This window comes from Oncorhynchus nerka, linkage group LG20 (genome assembly GCF_034236695.1).
Source record: "Oncorhynchus nerka isolate Pitt River linkage group LG20, Oner_Uvic_2.0, whole genome shotgun sequence".
Lineage (NCBI taxonomy): Eukaryota > Metazoa > Chordata > Actinopteri > Salmoniformes > Salmonidae > Oncorhynchus > Oncorhynchus nerka.
In genome coordinates this window covers 78,734,791-78,751,673 of record NC_088415.1, presented here as the reverse complement: position 1 = coordinate 78,751,673, position 16,883 = coordinate 78,734,791, and the positions used below count along the sequence as shown (strand labels likewise).

Genomic DNA, 16,883 nt, shown 5'->3' with positions numbered 1-16,883 from the left:
ACTGCAGAGCTGTTGCCAGATAATTAAATGTTAATTTCTCTACCATAATGTAACGGCTCTCGTTTGTTGAATAAAGAGTGGACCAAGACGCAGCGTGGAAAGTGTTCATGATTTTGATATTCAAAAACACTCAAACAAAATAACAAACAGAAAACAAGATTCCACAAAACCCAAAAGGAAAATGACAACTTATATAGGATCCCCAATCAGAGACAATGATAGACAGCTGCCTCTGATTGGGAACAACACTCGGCCAAAAACAAAGAAATGGAAAACATAGACTTTCCCACCCGAGTGGGGAGGGGAGGGTCCGGGTGGGCATCTACTCTCGGTGGAGGCTCCAGTGCGGGACGCAGACCCCGCTCCGCTTGAGGCTCCCCCCACTTTGGTGGCGCCTCTGGTGCAAGGATCGTTACCTGTGGAGAGCTGGCACAGGACGCACTGGGCTGTGAAGGCGCACTGGAGGCATAGTGCGTAGAGCCGGCGCAGGATATACTGGGCCATGGAGGCGCACTGGAGGTCTGGAGCATAGAGCTGGCACAATGCGTCCTGGCTGAATACCCCCTATAGCACGGCAAGTTCAGTGAGCTGGAACAGGCCGCACTGGGTTGTGCTGGCGAACTGGGGATACCGTGCGTAGAGCTGGCGCAGGATATCCTGAACCGAGTAGACTCACCGGAGACCAGAGGCGCTGAGCTGGCACAATCCGTCCTGGCTGAATGCCCACTCTAACCTTTACCATCTCAGATGTCCTCCCATGTACAGTCCTCCTGGTCACGCTGCTTGGTCCGTTTTTGGTGGGATCTTCTGTAACTGCTCTCGTTTGTAGCATGAAGAGTGGACCAAGACGCAGCGTGGAAAGTGATTTTAATATTCAAAAACACTCAAAAAAAATAACAAATGTGAAAGCGAACAGTTCTGTCAGGCAAAAACCACTAAACAGTGGCAGCTCCCCGCACCAGGTTTCTAGTACATAGAAAACACAGACTTTCCCACCCGAGTCACACCCTGACCTAACCAAACATAGAGAATAATAAGGATCTTTAAGGTCAGGGCGTGACACATAAGCCGAGTCCAACGTCGTTTTAAAGAATTTGGCCGTATGTCCAACCGGCCTCACAACTGCAGACCATATGTAACCATGCCAGCCCAGGACCTCCACATCCGGCTTCATCTCCTGCGGGATCGTCTGAGACCAGACACCCGGACAGCTGATGAAACTGTGGGTTTTTACAACCGAATAATTTCTGCACAAACTGTCAGAAACCGTCTCAGGAAAGCTCATCTGCAGTTCGGCGTCATAGCCAACTTCAGTGGGCAAATGCTCACCTTCTATGGCCACTGGCACGCTGGACATGTGTGCTCTTTATGGATGAACCCCCATTTCAACTCTACCGGGTAGATGGCAGACAGAGTGTATAGCGTTTTGTGGGCGAGCGGTTTGCTGATGTCAATGTTGTGAACAAAGTGATCCATGGTGGGGTTATATATAGGCCAGGCATAAGCTACAGACAACGAACACAATTGCATTTTATCTATGGCAATTTGAATGCACAGATATACCGTGACGAGATCCTGAGGCCCATTGTCGTGCCGTTCAAACCTCATGTTTCAGCATGATAATGCACGACCCCATGTCGCAAGGGTCTGTACACAATTCCTGGTATCTGAAAATGGTCTAGTTCTTCAATGCCCTGCATACTCACCAGACATGTCACCCATTGAGAATGTTTGGGACGCTCTGGGTAAACATGTATGACAGCGTGTTCCAGTTCCCGCCAATATCCAGCAACTTCGCACAGCCATTGAAGAGGAGTGTGACAACATTCCACAGGCCACAATCAACAGCCTGATCAACTCTATGCAAAGGAGATGTGTCGTGCTGCATAAGGCAAATGGTGGTCACACCAGATACTGACTGGTTTTCTGATCCACGCCCCTACCTTTTTTTAAATGTACAGTAAGTGTCTTGCAATATCCTATATTGTCCACCAGAGAGCGGTGGTGTTATTGACTTTAGATCAGGTGCCTTGGACAGGAGTTGAGAGTCGGATCTGGCATACTCTGATGGCTAGAGAAACTATTTGTTATAAGAAATGCCTACAGCATTATACAAATCTGACAGAATACATTTAATAATACTATATTATAACACTAATAGATTTAGTGAATATTTGCAGTACCAGTCAAAAGTTTGGACAGACCTACTCGTTCAAGGGGCTTTTCTTTATTTTTACTATTTTCTGCATTGTAGAATCATAGTGAAGAAGACATCAAAACTATGAAATAACACATATGGAATAATGTAGTAACCAAAAAAGTGTTAAGCAAATCAAAATATATTTGAGATTTGAGATATTTCAAAGTAGCCACCCTTTTCCTTGATGACAGCTTCACACACTCTTGGCATTCTCTCAACCAGATCATGAGGTAGTCACCTGGAATGCTTTTCCAACCGTATTGAAGGAGTTCCCACATATGCTGAGCACTTGTTCGCTGCTTTTCCTTCACTCTGCGGTCCAACTCATCCCAAACCATCTCAATTGGGTTGAGGTCAGGTGATTGTGGAGGCCAGGTCATCTGATACAGCACTCCATCATCTGATACAGCACTTGGTCAAATAGGCGTAACACAGCCTGGAGGTGTGTTGGGTCATTGTCCTGTTGAAAAACAAATGATAGTCCCACTAAGTGCAAACCAGATGGGATGGCGTATCGCTGCGGAATGCTGTGGTAGCCATGCTGGTTAAGTGTGCCTTGAATTCTAAATAAATTACTAACAGTATCACCAGCAAAGCACCCCCACACCATCACATGCAGGAACCACACATGCAGAGATCATCCGTTCACCTACTCTGCGTCTCGGAAAGACACGGCGGTTGGAACCAAAAAATCTCACATTTGGGCCAAGCAAGTCTCTTCTTCTTATTGGTGTCCTTTAGTAGTGGTTTCTTTGGGGGGGGGGGTCTCAATATTAGGAAGATGTTCCTAATGTTTGGTATACTCAGTGTATACAAGGTTGTTATCAAAATGAATCGACAAAGAATATGAGAAAATTAACATAAAACTACAGTATATGAAGAAGTCAAGATTAGAAAAGAAAGAAAAGTAGACCAGTTTCCAAAATATATCCAGAATTGATTCGCGTCCGAAGAGGATTATCAGGCTAAAGTTATGCTATTTAAAAACAAATTGTTTTAACCTCATATCTGGTCCTATGGGATCTAAATGACCTCATTATGAAGATTCTGACAGAGAGTGGGATGTGCAATCTATTCCATTTAGGAAATGAGGGTCAAGGTGGTTTCCTAGTACAGAATATTAAGCGATTAATCAATCTTATTCCCTTTGACAAATTCTATACTTTGGGACAGGCATATGACACAGCGGGATATATCATATCTTGCCAGAACAGTACTGGTCAGTTCTACTCTATAAGCTAATCCTCTATGTTTGCATCTATTGACAATGAAAGGATTGGTTTACTTTGTGCTGTAAGTAAGGAGCCTTGCACAAGCCTTGTGCGAGCAGGAATGGCTCATAGGAGCTGGAGTCGTATTTCTGTAGCATGAGACAGTTTGATGTACACCACCTCAACAGGACACTAGTCTTACCCCCAATCTCTCTCCTTAATTCTGAGGGCCAAGCAGAGACGCACTGGGTACCAGTTTTTGTCTTTGGTATGACTTGGATCAAACTCCCAATCTCAAGACAGACACAAGGCCACTAAGTGCTGAGTTAGTCAACAAAAAGCCTAGCCAGTAAAGGACTTCCACAGGAATGTGCACGTGTAATATGTGACACCACTTTTACATAAACCTTCTATTTTTCAAGAATAGTGTTCATCTGTTCTCTCTGCACAAATAGATAGACATTTTTTCCCGTAAATCTCTGAGGAAACACAAATCTGGACAAACGGATCACATTCTAATATTGAAATGCTGACTGTCAATTTCTTCACCTGAAAAACATCAGGATCATAATATCTATTCCTAACAGTAACCCCTCTGAAAAGCGCTCCACTTCTCTTCCCTGTCTCCCTCTCTTTTTGTTGTTGTTGGTATTGATTCCCATTAGCTGTTGCGAAAGTTGCAGCTACTATTCCTGGGGTCCATACAGAACATGAAATAATACAGAACATTAATAGACAAGAATAACTCAAGGACAGAACTACATACATTTAAAAATGGCACACAGCCTACATACCCAGGTCAAATAGGGGAGAGGCGTTGTGCCGTGAGGTGTTGCTTTATCTGTTTTTTAAACCAGGTTTCAAAAAACAGCAATATGAGATGGAAGGGAGTTCAATGCAATAATGGCTCAATATAATACTGTATGCTTTCTTGAATTTGTTCTGGATTTGCGGACTATGAAAAGACTCTTGTTGACATGTCTGGTGGGGTAAGTGTGTGTGTCACACTTACCCCACCAGACACACACACACACACACAAATCTTCCTTTCCTTACACCACAGTGAATTGCTGAGCTGTTTAAAAGGTGCTCCACTTTGACAGGGACTTGACTCATCCAATCCAATCTCTGTCTGTGTGGGGCGGGGACTCTGTGGGCTGCTAGTGCTGAAAGAGAGTTTTGAAACTTACCTAGAGTGTCTGTTGATGGGAGAGTCTACACTGCAGCCGAGAGAGAGAGACTTTCACTCTCTCCTATTAGATGGACTGAGCAGGAAGAAAGAAAACGGATCAAATCAAAAGCCAAAGACTTTAACATCAAATCAAAGCAGGTGTGTTCAGTAAAAAGACTTGTTCCATACTGCCATGGCAGACAGCATGACTGAGGAGTCTGACTACTACCCTGGGAAGGATGATCTGGACTGGGGATATCAGGAAGGTAAGGGCTTTGGAGGTTTTTAGTAAACACTTGTGTACCGAACACTTGTTTCCCTTTCTCTCACAAAACATAACTTTCTTTACCATTTAGGCACTAAACAATGCATGCATTGATATGGAAATTCTTTCTTCTCAGATATAAACAGAAAAAAATAGCCATCTCTTCTCTCTCCCTCTCTCTCGTTCTCTATTCTCTCTCTCCCCCTCTTTCATTCTCTATTCTCTCTCTCTCTCTCTCTCTCCCTCTCTCTCTCTCTCTCTCTAACATACAGTAGGTAAAGAACCCAAAGAAGGTAGGGTATTTTGATCAATGCACTTCTTATTGGGGTAACTTGATCATGCAAATGATGTATAGAGCTGAACTTGAGATTCTGGAGTCACACCCATGATTAAGTATTCTAAGAGAGTAGTGGTCTAGCTACCATGCTTTTATGGTTCTGGGCTTTTAAGTGCTCTTGTTCAGGGCACCATTGTGTGCATTGTCTCAAAATGCCTCTGGGCTCTTGGAGGGTAATTGTCAAGGTTTCCAGTAGCTGGGAAAAAAAGAGAGCTTTTATAACCAAAGTCAAGAGCTAAACTTTTAGTAACTAATGTTGTTATTGGTGTTGACTTGAAATAAAAAAGAATCTGGTTGGTAGGGGATAAAGTCATCCATACACTGAAAGAGAAGAGAGGACTTGTCTGTAGCGCTAACTAACTTAGCCTCACTGTTTCCGCACATTCTTCTTATTCTGTTTTTCACACTGTGTATTCATATATTCACTCAGCTCATTCTAATATATCTACTACTCTACATTGCATTTTGTTACACTGTTTATTCACACGGTGTATTTATATACTGGATTCTTGACATAGCTCACTGTCATTTATCTACCTCTGTACATGTCATTCTTACCCACTGGGCACACACTGGTTGAATTCATGTGGTTTCCACATCATTTCAATGAAATTACGTTGAACCAACGTGGTATAGATGTTGAATTGACGTCTGTGCCCAGTGAGTAGTATATATTTTTGGTTTGTATACGCATAGATTGTATTTGGATTACTGATAGTGTTGTTTGGGTTGTTAACTGGATTCGTTGTGATATTTGTGATTTCTTTTTCTAGTTTTTGATTATTATTTGTGTACTTGTTTGACATTTTACTGCATTGTAAGGAACGAGTAACACATTTTTCACACTTACAGCCAAGTGATAAATAACTTTGAAATAATTCAGGGCATACTATGGAAAGAGCAGAGACCTAAGACCGCTAGCTAACAGAATGTTCTTACAAAGTGTGAAAAGAAGTGACAATGAGAAGGAGAAGATTTGTACTCTTTGTGGAAGATTGAAGGAGGTTGTATGACGAAATGTGAAAAAGAGAGGAAGAGTGTCAGTGAGGTATAGACAGAGAGGAAGATGGTGTCAGTGAGGTATAGACAGAGAGGAAGATGGTGTCAGTGAGGTATAGACAGAGAGGAAGGTGGTGTCAGTGAGGTATAGACAGAGAGGAAGATGGTGTCAGTGAGGTATAGACAGAGAGGAAGATGGTGTCCGTGAGGTATAGACAGAGAGGAAGATGGTGTCAGTGAGGTATAGACAGAGAGGAAGATGGTGTCAGTGAGGTATAGACAGAGAGGAAGAGGATGTCAGTGAGGTATAGACAGAGAGGAAGATGGTGTCAGTGAGGTATAGACAGAGAGTAAGATGGTGTCAGTGAGGTATAGACAGAGAGGAAGATGGTGTCAGTGAGGTATAGACAGAGAGGAAGAGGATGTCAGTGAGGTATAGACAGAGAGGAAGATGGTGTCAGTGAGGTATAGACAGAGAGGAAGATGGTGTCAGTGAGGTATAGAGAGAGAGGAAGAGGATGTCAGTGAGGTATAGACAGAGAGGAAGATGGTGTCAGTGAGGTATAGACAGAGAGGAAGATGGTGTCAGTGAGGTATAGACAGAGAGGAAGATGGTGTCAGTGAGGTATAGACAGAGAGGAAGATGGTGTCAGTGAGGTATAGAGAGAGAGGAAGAGGATGTCAGTGAGGTATAGACAGAGAGGAAGATGGTGTCAGTGAGGTATAGACAGAGAGGAAGATGGTGTCAGTGAGGTATAGACAGAGAGGAAGATGGTGTCAGTGAGGTATAGACAGAGAGGAAGAGGATGTCAGTGAGGTATAGACAGAGAGGAAGAGGATGTCAGTGAGGTATAGACAGAGAGGAAGAGGATGTCAGTGAGGTATAGACAGAGAGGAAGGGGATCCAGTAAAAAGAGAGGAAGTGTGAGTGGTGTTAAGAAAGAAGAGCTAGAACATCCTTGTGTCCCTCTGGTGAGGGTTATTCCTGGTACAGACTCCCCAGGTGCTCAGTTCAATGACATTCAGCAATTGGCGTACTCTTAGCCCAGTTTAGCTTCAGTGTGTGTGTGTGTGTGTGTGCGTGTGTGTGTGTGTGCATGCATACACATTTGTGTGTCCTCAGGTATACTTTGTTTATGCTGCATGTGTATTCAAAGGCTGGATTTACACTCCACCAGACATCACCACTTTGTGACTTCACCACACACCATAGAGGACTCTGCATGGAGGTCTCAGTGCAAGCCAGAGGTTGTAACCTCACTGAGGTTACTCTAAGGAGAGCATTTGGTGGAGTTTAAGTCTAAGTTGTGTGGGTTTTCAGGTGTAGAGTGGGGTTTGCTGTTCCCTGATGCGAATGGGGAGTACCAGTCCCCGATCAACCTGAACTCCCGGGAGGCCCGCTATGACCCCTCTCTCCTGGACGTGGGGCTCACGCCCAATTATGTGGTGTGTCGGGACTGTGAGGTCATCAACGATGGACACACCGCACGCATCATTCTGAGGTCCAAATCAGGTGAAAGTTGATATTACATTACCACAGTATCATCAAAAGAATGAATGGGTTAACTGTACCTGAACACTCCACTAGACTGGGGATCTTGCAAACACCTTTTCAATGAGCTCACATTAACCGTAATAACTGAGTGTTGAGTCAATGACTGTGTGCTGCGTGTGATACACACTTAGAGAAATCAGAGTTGCACCAGAATTCAGACCTACATTCAAAACCCCCAGCTAATTTAATATGGTCTTAATTTCTTGTGTCTGCTCTTGACGCTCTGGGTTTCCTGTCTGCAGTGGTAACTGGTGGCCCATTGCCAAGTGACCACGAGTATGAGCTGCATGAGGTGCGCTTCCACTGGGGCAAGGAGAACCAGCGGGGATCAGAACACACCGTCAACTTTAAGGCCTTCCCCATGGAGGTATGAGTCTCAGCCAAACACACACACACACACACACACACACAGTCTACTTCAAGGCCATGACCATGGATGTTTGTCTCAGTTAGAGGCCACTGTCACAGTACTCAGAGGGAGTTGGTATGTTATTTTCACATAAAACAAGGTTATTTAAGGTCAGGGCTTTTGTAACGGAGTCCTGTATGGCTCAGTTAGTAGAGCAGGGTTGTAATTCCTGGGGCCACCTATCCACAAAAATGTATGCACAAATTACTCTAAGTTGCATTGGATAAAGCATCTGCTAAATGACATATATGATTGTTTTTATTATTATACAGTATATTAGCTCGTTACTATGTTTCATGCATTTACAAATCACTGAGACCATTGATGTAAACAAGTGTTTGAAAGGCCCTGAAGAAGCTATGCCGCTGGTGGTTTGGCTTTATAAGCTTCCTTCTCTATCACAGGTGCTTGGTACTCTATTTCAAATTGAAGAGTGCACTTACGTCCCATACACCTGCTCTGTCTCGGCCCTGTCGTCTACAGCCTCATTCTGCCTATGATCTTTCTGTCTGTCTGTCTCTTTCTCTGAGTATCAAATGTGGTTGATCTCTTTTGTGATCAACTTCCCTGTAATATGATACAATATAAATATAATACAATAAGTGTGCTTCCCCCCCAGCTCCATCTGATCCACTGGAACACAACGCTGTTCAACAGTGTGGAAGAAGCCCTGGCGAAGAAGAACGGAGTTCTCATCATCGCTCTGTTTGTGCAGGTATTGATTTGGTTCACTCTGTAGTGATATGAGTCCTCTCTTCTCGTGGTCTGTATGGTTTTTAGGGACTTGCCAACTTGGTACTGTAATTTATATCATATGAGCTTTGACACTAAAGTCAACATATATCCATCCACTTGTTTTTCAATTGGACTGAGAAAACCCCCAACATTCAAATAACCACAATAACATTTGATTGACGTGAGCTGGCTTGAGGCTTACTGTTTACCTAAATGTATAAAACCGTCTGTTTTAAGTGAACCCATCACTTTGTCCTTCCTGTTTTTGAAAGCTCCAAGAGTTTCCCCCGCCACCACCACATCCTGGCAGGACTCACGTCAGCAGCCCCATGTTAACACCTGTTAACGTCACAACATAATGCTTATATGTTAGGACAGTGATATTCAAACTCGGTGTCGCAAAAACTGCAGTGGGGTCGCCAAATTATATAAATTTTTAATTTAATTTAATTTTTATTTTTAGGAAGAGTACAGATTATTGTATGGGACGTTTTTGTGAAAGAATTTGAAAAATGTAATTGGTTTATTTGAATTTTGTTAAGAGATGAAAATGTAATGAATTGAAGGTTATTTGTTAAAACTTCTCTAGGGTTGGGTGCAGCATTTGGAATTTTGGATGAAAAGCGTCCCCAAATTAAACTGCCTTCTACTCAGGCACAGAAGATAGGATATGCATATAATTGGTAGATTTGGATAGAACTCTAAAGTTTCCAAAACTGTTAAAATAGTGTCTGTGAGTATAACAGAACTAATTTCCAGTCAGGAAGTAGGATTTTTGTTGTTGTTGTAGTATTCTATTCAATGCCATTACAGTATCCATTGACTTAGGACTCAAATTGCAGTTCCTATGCCTTCCATTAGATGTCAACAGTCTTTAGAAATAGTTTCAGGCGTGTATTCTGAAAAAGGAGGGAGTAAGAGCAGTCCGAGAGAGTGCCTTTCTTGTTTACCTTTTATATTGACGACGTTATTGACCGGTTGAAATATTATTGATTATTTAGGCTTGATTATGAACATTGTTTGAAATGTTTCTACGAACTTTATGGATACTATTTGGAATTTTTTGTCTCCCTGTTGTGACTGCGTTTGAGCCTGTGGATTACTGAAGAAAACGCGCAAACATAACGGAGGTTTTTGGATATATAGACACTATCAAACAAAAGGAACATTTATTGAATAAATTAATGTCTTCTGAGTGCAACCATATGAAGATCATCAAAGGTAAGTGATTAATTGTATCTCTATTTCTGACTTGTGTAACTCTTCTACTTGGCTGGTTACTGTTTGTAATGATTTGTCTGCTGGGCTATGTTCTCAAATAATAGTAAGGTATGCTTTCGCCGTAAAGCATTTTTTAAATCTGACACCGTGGTTGGATTCACAAGAAGTTCATCTTTAAACCTATGTTTAATAGTTGTATCTTTTCTGAATTTTTATAATGAGTATTTCTGTATTTGAATTTGGAGCCCTGCAATCTCACTGGATGTTGGCCAGGTGGGACGCTAGCGTCCCTACATACCCTAGAGAGGTTCATGTAAAAAAAATCAAAATGGACGGATTTTTAAGATTGTGTCATTATATTTGGGGTCGGGTCTTGAAAAAAATGCTAAAACAAATGGGGTCCCCAGAAATTCTGGCAGAAAAAAAGGGTCCCTGCTGAAAAGGTTTGAATACCACTGTGTTAGGACCCTCTTTCCTTAACTCTTTCTGACTCAATGCCCTTGACGTTGTTTCCTTCAGATAGGGAAGGAGCATCTGGGGTTGAAGGCCATAACAGAAGTGCTGCAGGACCTACAATACAAGGTAAGACGTTGCCGTCCAAGTGATATTGTTATGGCGATGATGTTATGGTTATGAGTTTTCATGGTGATGAGAGGGCAGATGTTATGATAAATTACTTATATGACCTAAGGGTGTAGAAGCCCAATACTTAACTGAGAGATAGAGGAAGACATACAGAACATAGACATTCAAATTAGGGTCCGTGCTATCAGGGCTCCTTGGGACGTCCCTACTCCATTTAAGTTGACATTTAAAAGGGTTAAAGTAAGGGTTAAGGTTAGGGTTAAGGTTAGGGTTAGGGTAAGGGTAGGAGTTCAGGTCCCAAGACATCCCTACCCTAAATAGCATTAACCATCAAATTAGGCAGTCAACCGACAAATCAGCAGCTGCAACGGTTGGAGCATGCAGCAATTGATTAATTTATAGATTTTTCAATGAAACCTGATGCAATTAATGCTCCAGGTTGATTTGAGACTATGTGAAACATGTAAGATTAGACAGGAGAAATGTTGAATGTGAAGAATGTGAAGGAAGAGGTCCAGTAGTACAGATGACATGGTGGCTAAATGAAGAGTACATTACAAATTAAGCAAAACAACCAATATTCTTTGTTATGTTTTGACTTATCTTTACAGGGGAAGACCAAAATAATACCGTGCTTCAATCCCAACACACTACTTCCGGGTGAGTCCTTCATCTAATTGTGTATAATTCCTGCTTGCATGTATGGTGTGACACAGTATTAGATGAAGTTATGGTATGTGTTTGTTACTCCCTACAGACCCCCTCCTGAGAGACTACTGGATATATGAGGGCTCCCTGACCACACCTCCATGTAGTGAGAACGTCACCTGGATCCTGTACCGCTACCCACTCACTATCTCACAGTTACAAGTAGGCCATCTGACACAATGGCCTGGTCAAAGCAATCAAATGTATTTTATAAATCTATTTGTACATCAGCAGTTGTCACACTTATATCTTTTGTCTTGCCAATTCACCCTCTTAATACACACATAAACAATCAATGTCTCAAAGTTTAAACATCCTTATTTAACCTGTGTCCTCCCCTTCATCTACACTGATTGAAGTGTATTTAACAAGTGACATCAATAAGGGATCAAAGATTTGACCTGGATTCACCTGTTTTGTACACTGTGTACTGCCGACGTGATCGCCCGATGTGGTCTCAACAGGCTATTATGTCGCCGAAGAACCATCTACCAGCCCCAGCACACTAGCTTTTCTGAACGCTGTGTCTCCTGCTCACCTAGCTTAGTAGTGACTACCGAACGGCACCCTGACTCACCTATTGCTGCTCTTTTGACCCTATGATCACTCGGCTACACAGCTGATGCCCCCTGGACTGTTTCAATAACACGGTACCTCATTTTGTTTACCTGTCGGCCCCAGCATCGAACTCAGGTCCTGTATGTACCTAACTGACCCGCTCTGCCCATTCATCGCCATTTACCCGTTGTTGACTTAGCTCTTCTGATCAACACCTGTGATTGCTTTATGCCTCTCTCTAATGTCAATATGCCTTGTCTACTGCTGTCTTGGCTAGTTCTTACTGTTTTATTTCACTGTAGAGCCGTCAGTCCCGCTCAACATGTCTTAGATAGCTCTTTTGTCGCACCCCACACACATGCGGAGACTTCACCTGGCTTAACTGGTGCCTCCAGAGACGAAACCTCTCTCATCGTCACTCAACACCTAGGTTTACCTCCACTGTACTCACATCCTACCATTCCATTGTCTGGACATTATGCCCTGAATCTATTCTACCACGCCCAGAAATCTGCTCCTTTTATTCTCTGTTCCCAAAGCACTAGATGACCAGTTCTTATAGCCTTTAGCCGTACCCTTATCCAACTCATCCTCTGTTCCTCTGGTGATGTAGAGGTTAACCCAGGCCCTGTAGCCCCCAGTTCCACTCCTATTCCCCAGGCGCTCTCATTTGTTGACTTCTGTAACCGTAAAAGCCTTGGTTTCATGCATGTTAACATCAGAAGCCTCCTCCCTAAGCAGGTATATTTCACTGGTCATCCCCAAACCCAACTCCTCATTTGGCCACCTTTCCTTCCAGTTCTCTGCTGCCAATGACTGGAACAAATTGCAAAAATCACTCAAGCTGGAGTCTTATATCTCCCTCACTAACTTTAAGCATCAGCTGTCAGAACAGCTTACTGACCATTGCACCTGTTCACAGCCTATCTGTCAATAGCCCACCCAACTACCTCATCCCCATATTGTTATTTTGCACCCCAGTATCTCTACTTGCACACTCATCTTCTGCACATCTATCACTCCAGTGTTAACGCTAAATTGTAATTATTTCGCCACTATGGCCTATTTATTGCCTTACCTCCCCATTATTACTAGATTTGCACACAGTGTATATAGATTTTTCTATTGTGTTATTGATTGTATGTTTGTTTATCCCATGTGTAACTCTGTGTTGTTTGTGTCACACTGCTGTTCTTTATCTTGGCCAGGTCGCATTTGTAAATGAGAACTTGTTCTCAACTGGCCTACCTGGTTAAATAAAGGTGAAATAAGAAAAAAAACAAGAAAAAAAAACGTAATAGGGCTCACATGGAAAGAGGAGTCTAAAATAGCACAGGACAAGCATTCAGTAAAATGCTCATATTTATCCACACCATAATCACTACACAGAACACTTAATTAATCTATCACCACTCATTCCCTTCCATGTAACTTCTCTCTCTTTCTTCCTCCATTTCCCTAATTTCCCTCATCTCATCACTCTCTTTCTCATCCCTCTCTCCCAGATAGAGGAGTTCAGGAGGCTGAGGTCCCATCTAAAAGGTGCTGAGCTTCCTGAGGGAAACGATGGGATGTTGGGAGACAACTTCCGCCCCACTCAGCCCCTTAGTGACAGGACGGTCCGGGCTGCCTTCCAGTGACACCCCCTCCCCCAGTCCATCCTCCATGGGGAATCCCTAGCTACATGTTCCACAGGTAAAGGTCAACAGTCAGACTGTTCTGAGCCCCTCATAACCTCACATATAGTTTCAGGCCCTTAGAAGGTTTCTTTTTAGAAGTTGTGGCCCTCTTTCTTGCGGAGAGGAACTTTTAGCAATACAGCCAATAGTTTAGCAGCGGTCCTGAATGGCGCAGTGGTCTAAGGCTCTGCTTCGCAGTGCTAGAGGTGTCACTACAGACCCGGGTTTGAGCCCATGCTGTATCACAACCAGCCGTGATCGGGAGTCCTATAGGGCAGTGCACAATTGGCCCAGCGTCCGGGTTAGGGGGGGACTTTACAAGTAGGCCGTCATTGTAAATAAGAATTTGTTCTTAACTGACTTGCCTCATTTAAAAATAAAATATTGATGCATAGACTATGTTCTTCCATGACCTGGATTGATGGATAATAATGTATACCACAAAGAACCATGTATCAGGGTCACATTGGCTTGCCCTGGAAGTTATACTTTAACAGAAATAGGCCAGGTATTTCCCAGAGGTACAATCATAATGGTACCACTAAACACTGGAGCCGTGGCAGAGCTATAGTAATAATGAGCTAACCCAGTTCTCCCACTAATCTAGGACTAGCTGTGTTGTGTGTGTGGACCGGAGCGACATATCTATTTTAGAGCTAGCATTGGGAACACCTAGGATACTGGCAAATTACTCATTTTGAAAGGAGTGGGTGGATTTGGATGTGCTCAATTGAAGGCACATGGACAAAGTGTGTCTAGACTCACAACTGTATTATGCAAACAGTGAAGAGAAAGAACAGGATTGTATCAAAGAGCCAGATAAGCCCATTGTTTGGTAGTTTGACAGTGTAAGTATAAGCATATCAACGTTTCAACTGGGTGGAAAAGGTTGTATAATAGTTGTGAGCTGCTATGTAGCTACAGAGGGAAATGCCAGAGGGACTGTGGAAGAGATAGTGGAGTATTGTCTCTGGTAAGGGATATTTAAGTGGTCATGTGACCTGGCCAGACCTGAGAGGGGCCAGGAAAGGGGGAATAGAGGAAGAAGGAGGAGGGATAGAGGAAGGGGGTTCTGAAGGGACTCCAATTGCATAATTAAGCAATACCTTAAATTACATTGCCAAACCATTTGTAGTTAATTATAAGGGAATAATGCATGTAATTACATTGTAGCATGTTTGTAAATGCAGGTACTGTAGTTAAATGGGTCTGCCAAATGTTACTTCTGTTTACTATGGAAATACAAAAAGGACGGTGGTCAGTACTGCATAATTGCATGTACTTACTAGATATAATTGTAGAAATCATATAAAGTGCATAAGTGATTTTATAGGTTATTGCACCAGTAGGTACTCTGGAATAAGGATTATGTGACAAAACGTGTGGCCGAAAACATCACATTTCTAGCTCTGTAACCATCATAGCTCATCCAAAGAAAACAGGATATTAGTTTGTGGATTTTAGAGTGGAAAATATTACATCTTAACATTGCACAATGTCCAACAATTCCAATCCAAAACATGGGACTTATAAAATAACACTTTGCTCTTCTATCTGCCACCTTTGTTTCCAAAGTCTTAGGGCGACATTATTGCTGGAATGTTCCGACATCTACAAAATATTAAATTTTTTCTTTTCATAGTGAAACAAGAGGAGGAGATAAAGGAGAGGAGAGGGAGAAACAACCTTGCTGGATGGTTGGATGTTATGTTACATTGGATCACTTGGACTGGGAGGGAGCTAACAAAGGCACCATTTTACTCTGTGTTGATGAAGGCAGTGCTGACAGATCAACCGGCTTACTTCACCTGTGACCTGGAACCAATGGCATTAATACGTGTCATATATCAGTTTTCAAACAATGTAAAAAATATATATATATATTGAGTTAATAAAGTCGCATACAAACATGGTCTCTTTTCTTCTTTGTTGAGTAAGGCAGCTCCAAAATGCAGGTGTTTCAGCCGAGCTCAGTGCTTTCTGTGGAGGGACAGCATGCGGAAAATACAGTGTAGGAATTGGTCATCTTCTCTAGTTGCGCTGTCATTGGCTCAGTCTTGTCACTCACGGAGACACTGCGTCACAGCAAAATCTACAGAGAGAGCTAGAAAGTTCAATCCCCTTTGGGTGCTGCCATAGATTTACATTAGAAGTGCCCATCCAAGAAGGCTCAAGGTCATTGGCCACAGATAGCAAGCTAGATAAGCTGTTATCATCATGAATCACGTCGACAATCTACTGCCAAATCCTTTTCAATACTTGTCATATGAAGAGAAATTATAGATAAAAAGTATTGGTGCTCATCGGCCATTGGACATAAACATTACACAACAAGTTGGAAATCGCAAATTCAACAATGAGGTGGTGGAAGGAATCAGTGGCTAACTGCAAGCGTTGCAAAGCAATCACCATTTTTCATCCCCTGCCTGCTATTCGGTGGAGAAGGTGTGTGGTTCAAGTCTTCGGTTTAAGGGTCTCTTAAACGTTAACAAGGTTGGGTAGGTTACGACCAAACGGCTCTCCTGTGAAGTCGTGACTTGCGACATACACGTAGTTTCCTGAATCAGGTCACAAATGACAGTTACTAGCTACCTGTCCAAAATTGTAATCAGTAACGTAACTTTTGGATTACCCAAACTCAGTAACGTAATCTGATTACATTCAGTTACTTTTAGATTACTTTCCCCTTAAGAGGCATTAGAAAAAGACAAACATATATGTTACCAATTGAAGGACATCAATTGCAGGATAAATCAATGTTAAAGTTTACAGTGAGGGAAAAAAGTATTTGATCCCCGTTTGCCCACTGACAAAGAAATGATCAGTCTATAAGTTTAATGGTAGGTTTATTTGAACAGTGAGAGACAGAATAACAACAAGAAAATCCAGAAAAACGCATGTCAAAAATGTTCTAAATTGATTTGCATTTTAATGAGGGAAATAAGTATTTGACCCCCTCTCAATCAGAAAGATTTCTGGCTCCCAGGTGTCTTTCATACAGGTAACGAGCTGAGATTAGGAGCACACTCTTAAAGGGAGTGCTCCTAATCTCAGTGTGTTACCTGTATAAAAGACACCTGTCCACAGAAGCAATCAATCAATCAGATTCCAAACTCTACACCATGGCCAAGACCAAAGAGCTCTCCAAGGATGTCAGGGACAAGATTGTAGACCTACACAAGGCTGGAATGGGCTACAAGACAATCGCCAAGCAGCTTGGTGAGAAGGTGACAACAGTTGGTGTGATTAT

The 16,883-nt window shown here is 42.5% G+C and overlaps 1 protein-coding gene across 1 annotated transcript; it reads left to right on the top strand.

The window, feature by feature from the left end:
• Window positions 1-4,592: 4,592 nt before the first annotated feature.
• Window positions 4,593-15,541, top strand: LOC115103171 (carbonic anhydrase-related protein-like). Its single transcript, XM_029623898.2, has 9 exons — window positions 4,593-4,848; window positions 7,505-7,696; window positions 7,981-8,105; window positions 8,767-8,862; window positions 10,623-10,685; window positions 11,300-11,348; window positions 11,446-11,558; window positions 13,460-13,649; window positions 15,276-15,541. Exons 1-8 carry the CDS (start codon window positions 4,776-4,778, stop codon window positions 13,592-13,594), a joined length of 846 nt encoding a protein of 281 aa, XP_029479758.1. The 5' UTR covers window positions 4,593-4,775; the 3' UTR covers window positions 13,595-13,649; window positions 15,276-15,541.
• The last annotated feature ends 1,342 nt before the right edge of the window (window positions 15,542-16,883 follow it).